General features: G+C 31.1%; 1 protein-coding gene across 1 annotated transcript in view; it reads left to right on the top strand.

Moving 5' to 3' along the window:
- The window catches only part of LOC143248200 (semaphorin-2A-like), a 127,511-nt gene that overhangs the window by 112,904 nt on the left and 2,213 nt on the right, over nucleotides 1-12,394 (top strand). Inside the window, exons 10-13 of the mRNA XM_076496632.1 lie at nucleotides 2,178-2,229; nucleotides 7,027-7,367; nucleotides 9,063-9,187; nucleotides 12,154-12,305. Of these exons, the coding sequence (XP_076352747.1) occupies nucleotides 2,178-2,229; nucleotides 7,027-7,367; nucleotides 9,063-9,187; nucleotides 12,154-12,305 (670 nt within the window). The remainder of the gene's footprint in view (nucleotides 1-2,177; nucleotides 2,230-7,026; nucleotides 7,368-9,062; nucleotides 9,188-12,153; nucleotides 12,306-12,394) is intronic.

Genomic DNA, 12,394 nt, shown 5'->3' with positions numbered 1-12,394 from the left:
GGACAGATAACAAATTTGAGCTTGCTGCTTTACATTTCAGGAAATGTATTGATTTTCACTAAGACTTTCCACACAAACAGTATGATATTTTTCTGTTCTTTCACATCCTAAACTTGCAATATCCATGTGTACTTTTTACACATGGAAGTTATTACTTCCATTTCTTAGATCTTCAAATAAGCAAAATAATCCTTTTGCCACATCTCTTTATTTACCATAGGAAAACATTTACTACACTTACTTTGACAGTTTTATACCAGAATCCTTCAAATGTAAACTTGTTCTAATCTGCCTTAATAGAGCTTATATTACATGTTCTCGTAGGTTTGTCTTCACTCTAAAATTTCCAAAACAAGATAACATATAACAGAATAATGGCTATTACCTTCATTTATTACTCATACAACTGGAATATTTTAAACAAATAAAACATAACCTATAAAGAAGTCACATACTGTCCCAAAATATCCACTAGTTTTTATTACTTTTGTCAAGAGCAAATAGATTTAAGTTGAAATCTTGTTTTCAAGAAATACTCGAGATGTATTATTTTCAACTTGAGGTATGTTTAGTATTAAAAGCTTTTGTAAAACCAGAGACACTCTACTGACCCCTCTGCATTTATGGGTTCCATATAAATATACTTAGGGTAACTTGAAAGCTGCTTATATTAGTAAAATTACTTGTTACCTAGAAATACAAGTGAATATAAAATAACTGGTCCACTTGAGTCTTGTGTCCATTACATAGTTAGAGTAACAATCATTTCATAATTCTTGAAAACTTTAAACTTCTCAACTTAGGAACCATTATGAATTCTTTTTTTATTAAAGAAAGACTCTCCATTTTCACTGATCACTCAACACTGAATAATAACATGAGTTTCTTTCTGTGTTATTAATTTAATAAACTCCAGTTTCCTGGTGATTTAATTTTATTATCTTTATTGTTATTGTGTTTATACTTATGTTTAAGTCTTTTCACAATGATTTTTATTAAGAATATTATTAAATGTATGTATGCCACACATTTCATAATATTGTTACTTAGTAAATCTGTTCTGTCTAAACTTTCGATTATATAAATACCTACTTGTTTAATATTGTTTTCTGTTGTTAGAATACAGTGAACTAACTTTTGAGATTTGGTTACTGTTATCAAAGATAGTGTTTTCTCTAAAGTATACTATGCTATGTGTTTATTAGAATATAGTCACAAAGATAGTGTTTTCTCTAAAGTATACTATGCTATGTGTTTATTAGAATATAGTCACAAAGATAGTGTTTTCTCTAAAGTATACTATGCTATGTGTTTATTAGAATATAGTCACAAAGATAGTGTTTTCTCTAAAGTATACTATGCTATGTGTTTATTAGAATATAGTCACAAAGATAGTGTTTTCTCTAAAGTATACTATGCTATGTGTTTATTAGAATATAGTCACAAAGATAGTGTTTTCTCTAAAGTATACTATGCTATGTGTTTATTAGAATATAGTCACAAAGATAGTGTTTTCTCTAAAGTATACTATGCTATGTGTTTATTAGAATATAGTCACAAAGATAGTGTTTTCTCTAAAGTATACTATGCTATGTGTTTATTAGAATATAGTCACAAAGATAGTGTTTTCTCTAAAGTATACTATGCTATGTGTTTATTAGAATATAGTCACAAAGATAGTGTTTCACAGAAGGACTACAACTTTAAAATATTTTCAAGATCTATGAGATGTAGTTAAAAGAAAGGAAACTTGTGTTAGGTTTTGTGCTCGTATTATGAAAGGGAAGCTAAATGAAAGATTTTTAAAAGTTAATGAATTTATTTTGGCTATCATCTTTTAATTAAAAAGTGAAGGAGGTGTTATTGACACTTGAGTATCATTATTAAAATTGAAGGGAAAAAAAACACTTGAGTTTACACAAGTTGAAACTTAAAATCAGGAATACGTATAACAAGTGCATATAATGATATATATTTCAATTACCAGTAAAGAAGAATAGATAGCTACAGCTGATAATACTAAGTGTTTTAGTAAAGTGTATTATTATTAGTTTCACAAAAACTGAGTTGTAAGGTTTTTCTCTTTTTTAAATTGGATATCAAATAGATATTTAAATGTAGCTTATTCTGAGATCTGTTTTAATGATGTTTCCCTGTTTTATTTATCATACTTACAGAAAGTGTGTACAATGATGATAACACATTTTATGCAGTATTCACAACTTCCTCGTAAGTATTATTTACCTGAAGTTAACCCAGATTATAAGCTGTAACAAACAGAACTTAATTGTTCGTACTATGCATTACTATCATTGAGTTAAATAGGGTTTTTAAAAAATCAGAAACAGGAGTTGTAATGTTCCTTACATTTTCAAATATAGTGTTTCATATAAACCTAAAACTCAAAATAGTTTACTATACCAATTTTTATATCATTAAACACTAATTTGTAGATTAAGTAAGTTAATAGTAAGGTGATGTTCTAGGACAGAATCATGGTAACAGCATTTAATAACAATGTGTAGCAACATGTTTACTTTTTCTTGTTCCTAATTGAAAAGTGTAATTTGATAATGTCTTGCATATCACCCTTCTTTCAGACATGCGAAAGGATCCAATGAGTGGATTTTTTATTTAAATGACTTATAGAACCTTTTATTTATAATTAAAAAAAAAGAGAATCAGTTATTTGAAATAACATATTTTAGTGATAACACTATGTAACAAAATGTTTACTTTTTATTGTTCCTGGGCAGAAAGTGTTATTTCCCAATTGCTTATGCCTAAAGTAAATAATGAAAACCTATTTTTCTCTTCAAACTTTACTCTTGTGACCTGGGAATGTATGATGAAAACATGATGGGAGACTATATTTGGGGGCTGATACGTGAAAGTGATTTACATTACAGTTGCAAATCTCAAAATCTACTCACTTCTAAACATTTTTGTGTAACCTTATTATAAATACATGTAAATTTTGATTCGTATGTTGTTTTATTCACACCTTATATAATTGAAAATGTGTAAATTTCTCTGTTTTTACTTGGAAATAGGTTAATTTTGAAATTTCATTACTCAGGTGACAAAAGCAAAGTTTCAAGGGAATAATGGCCATTTTCTGTACTTTTACAACATAAGCAATTAAGAAATAACACACACTATCCAGGAACAAAATTTGTGTTACATAGTGTAATAACACATACTATCCAGGAACAAAATTTGTTACATAGTAACATTTTTTAGTAAAAAAGTAGCCCAAGAGTTGGTGGTGGGTGGTGATAATTAGCTGCCTTCCTTCTGGTCTTTTACTGCTAAATTAGGGACAGCTAGTGCACTTAGCCTTCGTGTAGGTTTGCACGAAATTTCAAAACACAAACAAAAAAGTTTTCTGTAAATCATTAAAGTTAGTGCCAGTTTGTAGGTTATTTGTTTTTATAATAGTTACAAAGTAAGCTTTACTATGTTTGTTCTGGTTACAAGAGTTGAATTGTTTTTGTAACATCTGTAGATACTTCTCGACCATATTAACTTTAGCAAACTGATCAAAGTTATTATGGAAACTGAAATAAGAAAATTTTCTTTTGGGTCACATTTACGTCCAGTTTATTAATTTGTACTCTTTGTCACAGCTGTGTGTTTACATGGTAGGGTGTGATACACATGTAATGTATACTAATCTGTTTATCTTTTAAACTCAAGACACTAGTGATGTAAAACTGTATAGAGGTCAACAAAAGAAATGTTAAATCAATCCAAGAAAAGTGCAATTATGCTACCAAGGAAAAAACATTTACATCTAGCATATATGGAATTGTTAGATAATGCATGAAGCAGTACATTATGATCTGTGGAAAGGGACCATTTGAGCCAATGGATGAGAGAAAACAGATATTCAAAGCATATAAAGAAGGTCATGAACTGTAATAATAAACATTTTCACAGACTTCTCCTTATTGGTAATATGTCTAGGTATCAAATACTGATTGTTGACTTGATGAGAATTATCACTTTTCAACAGCTCAACCATTTAGGACAATTTATCTGTGTAAGATAAAGTGCCGCTCCAGAAATTTGAGTTAATATTTGGAAAACTATCACTGTAACATATAGGCCACACAGTGATAAACTGTGCCTTACAAGAGTGTTATATGAAACAAGTGTCCTTTTCTAATATCACAGAAGAGTTTGAGAAGTGTGCTGTGACCTCAAATGTGCAAATACTATCATGGTTTCAGACCAGATGGCTTCATAGATTCAGTGATCATTGTAGATGACCATTAACAGTATGATCTTTTTCATATCTTCACTAAGTGGAATAATGTTGATGGATTCCCATTTGTCATAATTGTTTTCTGATAAATGCAGAAATTTATTTTCATCAGATGATATTGTATATCAAGTTGTAGTTCCAGTCCATAATTTATTTTCATCAGATGATATTGTATATCAAGTTGTAGTTCCAGTCCATAATTTATTTTCATCAGATGATATTGTATATCAAGTTGTAGTTCCAGTCCATAATTTATTTTCATCAGATGATATTGTATATCAAGTTGTAGTTCCAGTCCATAATTTATTTTCATCAGATGATATTGTATATCAAGTTGTAGTTCCAGTCCATAATTTATTTTCATCAGATGATATTGTATATCAAGTTGTAGTTCCAGTCCATAATTTATTTTCATCAGATGATATTGTATATCAAGTTGTAGTTCCAGTCCATAATTTATTTTCATCAGATGATATTGTATATCAAGTTGTAGTTCCAGTCCATAATTTATTTTCATCAGATGATATTGTATATCAAGTTGTAGTTCCAGTCCATAATTTATTTTCATCAGATGATATTGTATATCAAGTTGTAGTTCCAGTCCATAATTTATTTTCATCAGATGATATTGTATATCAAGTTGTAGTTCCAGTCCATAATTTATTTTCATCAGATGATATTGTATATCAAGTTGTAGTTCCAGTCCATAATTTATTTTCATCAGATGATATTGTATATCAAGTTGTAGTTCCAGTCCATAATTTATTTTCATCAGATGATATTGTATATCAAGTTGTAGTTCCAGTCCATAATTTATTTTCATCAGATGATATTCTATATCAAGTTGTAGTTCCAGTCCATAATTTATTTTCATCAGATGATATTCTATATCAAGTTGTAGTTCCAGTCCATAATTTATTTTCATCAGATGATATTTTATATCAAGTTGTAGTTCCAGTCCATAATTTATTTTCATCAGATGATATTTTATATCAAGTTGTAGTTCCAGTCCATAATTTATTTTCATCAGATGATATTCTATATCAAGTTGTAGTTCCAGTCCATAATTTATTTTCATCAGATGATATTGTATATCAAGTTGTAGTTCCAGTCCATAATTTATTTTCATCAGATGATATTGTATATCAAGTTGTAGTTCCAGTCCATAATTTATTTTCATCAGATGATATTGTATATCAAGTTGTGGTTCCAGTCCATAATTTATTTTCATCAGATGATATTGTATATCAAGTTGTAGTTCCAGTCCATAATTTATTTTCATCAGATGATATTGTATATCAAGTTGTAGTTCCAGTCCATAATTTATTTTCATCAGATGATATTGTATATCAAGTTGTAGTTCCAGTCCATAATTTATTTTCATCAGATGATATTCTATATCAAGTTGTAGTTCCAGTCCATAATTTATTTTCATCAGATGATATTTTATATCAAGTTGTAGTTCCAGTCCATAATTTATTTTCATCAGATGATATTCTATATCAAGTTGTAGTTCCAGTCCATAATTTATTTTCATCAGATGATATTGTATATCAAGTTGTAGTTCCAGTCCATAATTTATTTTCATCAGATGATATTGTATATCAAGTTGTAGTTCCAGTCCATAATTTATTTTCATCAGATGATATTGTATATCAAGTTGTGGTTCCAGTCCATAATTTATTTTCATCAGATGATATTGTATATCAAGTTGTAGTTCCAGTCCATAATTTATTTTCATCAGATGATATTGTATATCAAGTTGTAGTTCCAGTCCATAATTTATTTTCATCAGATGATATTCTATATCAAGTTGTAGTTCCAGTCCATAATTTATTTTCATCAGATGATATTTTATATCAAGTTGTAGTTCCAGTCCATAATTTATTTTCATCAGATGATATTCTATATCAAGTTGTAGTTCCAGTCCATAATTTATTTTCATCAGATGATATTGTATATCAAGTTGTAGTTCCAGTCCATAGACTATGTAAAATATGTTACTTCCCACCCTCTCATCTCAGTAATTACAGTGAATCACTAAAACTTGTCCCTATTGGATTACTTGGTAATTTTGTATCAGTCTTGCTAATAAATTGTATTTAATCACTAACTGCTTTGAGTTTTGCATACCTGAATGTAGCTTTTAGGAATGACGTTGTATTGTTGTTGATGTGTGTCCTTGATCTGCAACTTGTCTGCTTGATTATATGATGGAAATATATCAATATTTAATGAATATTTAGGTGAAATATTTCACACGTGTTAAATACATATAAAGAAACTTGTGATAAACCATTTCAACACTCAAGATTTTTCCTGTACTGTTATGTACCCTTTTTTTAAGAAACATAAACAGTGATTATATATTATTTGATTAGCTGGAACAAAGCATTATTTAACTAACCCTAGAATTCCTGGTGAGGATTGATATAGACCTTACGATCTTTTTAAACACACTCTATAAAATTATTAATGCACTAAATTGCTTGAGTATCCTTGACTTCATTAGTTACAGAATCCATTGTAAAGTGTTTCACAAAGCAGTAAAGAAACATGAAATTAGTCAATGTAACACAGTATGTGAACCCCACTAATATGTACAGTGTAGAAATTCAGTCATTCGAGGGTTAATAGATAGAATAAATTATTATTTTACTGCCATATGTTTAGGTGATAGTAAGAGAACTGATTAAATTTGAATATATGTGTCATTAGATATTTACTGAAATTTATTCAAACAACTGTGGTTTCAGAAATGGGTTGATGGGTTCAGCCATTTGCACATTCAGCCTTGAATCCATTCAAGAAGTGTTCAATGGAAAGTTCAAAGAACAAGCCACATCCTCCTCAGCATGGTTGCCTGTTATCAGTGTAAAAGTTCCAGAGCCTCGTCCCGGACAGTGTGTTAACAACACTCAGACGCTGCCAGACTCGGTGCTCAACTTTATCCGTGGCCATCCTCTGATGGACTCTGCAGTTGCCCAGGAAAATGGAAAACCTGTGTTTTATAAACGAGATGTTATCTTAACCAAATTAGTTGTTGATAAATTGGAAGTAGATGGGGTTTCTTACACTGTTTATTATGCAGGAAGTGGTACGTTTTGTATAGCTCAAGATATAATCTAGTAATTTCAGCTTAGAAAGGGAATATACATCATTCAACAGTAGTAATTTTTTTGCATGCTTTAATTCTCAGGTGTTTCTTTTGTGGAAAGTAATCACCATTTGACATGGTTGAATAATTAGAATTTTTAGTCAAATATAAGAGTGTTATGACTAACCAAATCAGAAAGAAATCAACAACCTTAGTTTTAGTTTCAAATGAACAGAATCACTGCATTATAACCACAACAAAAAGAAATCAACAACCTTAGTTTTAGATTCAAATGAACAGAATCCCTGCATTATAACCACAACAAAAAGAAATCAACAACCTCAGTTTTAGTTTCAAATGAACAGAATCACTGAATTATAACCACAACAAAAAGAAATCAACAACCTTAGTTTTAATTTCAAATGAACAGAATCACTGCATTATAACCACAACAAAAAGAAATCAACAACCTTAGTTTTAGTTTCAAATGAACAGAATCACTGCATTATAACCACAACAAAATGAAATCAACAACCTTAGTTTTAGTTTCAAATGAACAGAATCACTGCATTATAACCACAACAAAAAGAAATCAACAACCTCAGTTTTAGTTTCAAATGAACAGAATCACTGCATTATAACCACAACAAAAAGAAATCAACAACCTTAGTTTTAGTTTCAAATGAACAGACTCACTGCATTATAACCACAACAAAAAGAAATCAACAACCTCAGTTTTAGTTTCAAATGAACAGAATCACTGCATTATAACCACAACAAAAAGAAATCAACAACCTTAGTTTTAGTTTCAAATGAACAGAATCACTGCATTATAACCACAACAAAAAGAAATCAAAAACCTTAGTTTTAGTTTCAAATGAACAGAATCACTGCATTATAACCACAACAAAATGAAATCAACAACCTTAGTTTTAGTTTCAAATGAAAAGAATCACTGCATTATAACCACAACAAAAAGAAATCAACAACCTCAGTTTTAGTTTCAAATGAACAGAATCACTGCATTATAACCACAACAAAAAGAAATCAACAACCTTAGTTTTAGTTTCAAATGAACAGACTCACTGCATTATAACCACAACAAAAAGAAATCAACAACCTCAGTTTTAGTTTCAAATGAACAGAATCACTGCATTATAACCACAACAAAAAGAAATCAACAACCTTAGTTTTAGTTTCAAATGAACAGAATCACTGCATTATAACCACAACAAAAAGAAATCAACAACCTCAGTTTTAGTTTCAAATGAACAGAATCACTACATTATAACCACAACAAAAAGAAATCAACAACCTTAGTTTTAGTTTCAAATGAACAGAATCACTGCATTATAACCACAACAAAAAGAAATCAACAACCTTAGTTTTAGTTTCAAATGAACAGAATCACTGCATTATAACCACAACAAAAAGAAATCAACAACCTTAGTTTTAGTTTCAAATGAAAAGAATCACTGCATTATAACCACAACCAAAAGAAATCAACAACCTTAGTTTTAGTTTCAAATGAACAGAATCACTGCATTATAACCACAACAAAAAGAAATCAACAACCTTAGTTTTAGTTTCAAATGAACAAAATCATTGCATAATAAATCTCATTTAGGCTGTTGATATTAATTTTGTTTAGTCAGCATTTAGCCTAAAATTGAGTATATTTGTAATTTTATACAGTGGATGGACGAGTTTTCAAGTTGGTTCAGTGGCACGATGGAGTAGGAAAAGGACACTCCAATGTTTTGGATATCTTTGAAGCCACATCTCCTGAACAGATCCGAAGTATGGAAATCTCTAACAAAGTAATATCCTGTTTTCATTAACACTGTTACTCAAGTATGAGTATTGTTGATGATTCTTATAATTTTATTACATCATTTAGAAATATAATTTGAAGATTTATAAAGATTTCTATTTCAGAGTTGAGAACAGTGTTAACTCTTAAGTCGTAACTTACCCAAAATAAAGATTATGGTAAAAATGCAGAAGTCATCACAATCCAAAGAGGTGGATTTGAGAAGTTTTATTTTTTGCAAAAGTAATATAATACCTGTTTGGGGGGTCATTTATTGTGGTAGTCAAATTGCATGTAAAGTCTACATACCACATAATATTAGTTGCTTAAAACATAATTTGGCCACTGGACATATGATTGTTCTCCATGTATGTTATGCTATAAATAACTTGAAACATGATTGTAGGCTTTACAAAAATGCACTCCATGAACAGAGACATTGAGACTAGGGTTACAATCTTCTGTAGCATCAATTTAGCTACATTATACCAAATAAAGTTAAACTGTATTTTTGATCCATATCATTTCACCAAAACTTTCTGTTGGCTGTGATTGCCCCATGACTTGATAATATCATATTTGTTTTCACATAATGTACTCAACCCTATGCAATGCTAAGTAGAGTGTAACTAAAGATTACATGTGTATATGTTAAGTGATTTTAAGTCAACGTGTTTGTGCGATTTGTGGCTATAAATGGCAGCTGATGACTGCAGAAGCTCATTTTTGTTCAAAATAGAATTGGGGGACACTTATTTTAGCACATAACATTAAATGTGTGTTGGTTTACATTTATGAATATGTTTTTTTTATGACTGTTGCAAAATGTTTGAGAGATGCCAGTATAGGGGTTACAACATGTACATATTTTAAGAGTAACCATTTTTTTGCTTATTAAATGTGTAAGATACATTTTGTATTATATTGGTTTTAAGAGCAAAATGCATGCATATTAGTAATAAGCTGAATGGAATATAACATGAAAGCCAATATTGTAATGATTCATGTGGTACATGTAAAGGGAAAAGCAAATTTAATTGAAGAAATAAAAATCAAACCCTTCAAGAAAGCTTATTTGGAGTAAAAGAGTAATATAGATATAAAGTAACTTATGTAAAGGAATTTATTTGTATGCAGTGAATTAACACACTTGTAAAGGTGTATTGTTCTGTTAACAATTAGTTTTAGATTCACTTATGAATATAAAATACAGAAGGGGTTTTAGTTCCATAAAATCATGTTTGTGGAATGCTTACAATCTGGAATTGTCTAAGAAAATCACAGCCCAGACAGTTAATTTTATTTGTGCATCAATGGTATAAAACATTACAGTGTCAGTAACTAGTGATGATGTTATTACTTGTTGCTCTGAATATTTATTTTAATTCTAAGTAAATAAACACTTAAGGTATTTTAAAATCACATTTCTCTGATGAGATTTCAGAAGTGGCACAAATGTAACCTATTTGTTGTGTTGTAGGTTTCTGTCCAATCATTTACGAACACTGTTTCTTTAAATGGTGAATCTCAGTTGGTCTATGTATTTCTTTTTTTACCCTTAAACTTTCAGTTCTCAGAAGGTAAAGGTCACCACCAGGGTTAAGTAAATTTAAAAAAAAAAAATTAATCTTTTTTGCCTAAAAGCTCCAATTTTGTTAACCATGAAAGAGTGACACTCAAAAGACCATACACATCAGGTCAGGAATAGATTTGTAATTGTGATTTCTAGCACTAGTTTATGAGAATAATATTAGAGAAAATATACTCTTCAAAAAAAGAAAGGCAAAAGGGATATTTTTGTTATTTTAAAGAGAAATATATGTAATAACGTTACAAGCTCAGAGTATGTGATGTTACACGTGTTAAGGCACTGATTGTCAGACCAAAATGACAATAAAAGTTGTGCACTTTGAAAACGGAGGAAAACATCGGATTTTTTGCCAAAACACATGCGTATCCAATAAATTTGTTTGAGAGATCCGCATCTACTGCAAGTGCAACATGTGCAAAATCCCTATAAAAGTGACGGGTTCTCGGTTTCCATGGCTCAGTGTTAAGCCACTGACACACAATACAGTTACGCCAAGACTGACTGAAGCTCAACGCAACAACGCCATTGGTCGCTTGGAAGCAGACGAATCTCGATCAGATGTTGCCAGAGCTGTGAATGTCCACCCAAGCACCATCACGAGGCTATGGAATCGTCACCAACAACATGGATCAACTTGTGATTTTCCACGATCTGGAAGACCTCGTGTGACCACGCCCGCACAAGATCGCAACATCCAGTTACGTTACCTTTGGGATAGGACCACCACTGCGACGTCTACTGCCTCAACAGACCTTTTGCACATTCGAGGGAATCTTATGGCTCAACAATACGTCTACGAGATTCTAAGACCCCATGTGCAACCCATCATGGTGAACGTCAATGATGTTTTTCAACATGACAATGCCCGTCCTCACACATCCTGACTCACCACTGTCTTCTTGAGACACCACAACATCAACGTTCTTCCCTGGCCCTCCAGATCAACAGATTTAAGCCCCATCGAACATCTTTGGGACAAGTTGGACCGACGTCTGCAATGGCGACAACCTCAACCGCAGACTCTACCTCAGCTTGCAGCAGCTTTGCAGGCTGAGTGGACAGCCATTCCACAGGATGTGATTTGTCATCTCATCGCTTCCATGGGCATGAGATGCCAAACAGTTATTGATGCTCACGGGGAGCATACTCGTTATTGATGTTGAGTGACGTTAAACTTCAACTAGTGAGTGTGGACTTCACCTTTGCAGACTTTGGATGTTCAGCAGTGACTGTGCAAAGTTTCACACATGTCACACAGAACTACCTGGAATAAACTTGTTAACAATATGTCTCATATTTTGCCTTTTGCGTTTCTTTTTTTGAAGACTATATTTTAAAATGTTGTAAAAGGTGCTACTGAAAATAATTATTTAATTATTCAGCACAAGTCACTTTATGTGGCTTCAAAATCAATGATTCGTCAGTTTGATTTGGTGATGTGCAAAAAGAGATATGAAACCTGTCTGCGTTGCACACGAGACCCTTATTGTGGATGGGACAAGGAGCGTGGTGAATGTCGACCCTACAGTCGAGGGTGAGTTTCAATCTTGCTTTCAGTTCTCGTGTGTAAATTGCATTGATTTTAGAATTTATAACCAGGTCTTGGTATATTCAACTGTATAT

Source organism: Tachypleus tridentatus, chromosome 4 (genome assembly GCF_004210375.1).
Source record: "Tachypleus tridentatus isolate NWPU-2018 chromosome 4, ASM421037v1, whole genome shotgun sequence".
Taxonomy (NCBI): domain Eukaryota; kingdom Metazoa; phylum Arthropoda; class Merostomata; order Xiphosura; family Limulidae; genus Tachypleus; species Tachypleus tridentatus.
Note: the sequence above shows the minus strand (reverse complement) of the source record. Positions and strands in the feature narration are given on the sequence as shown.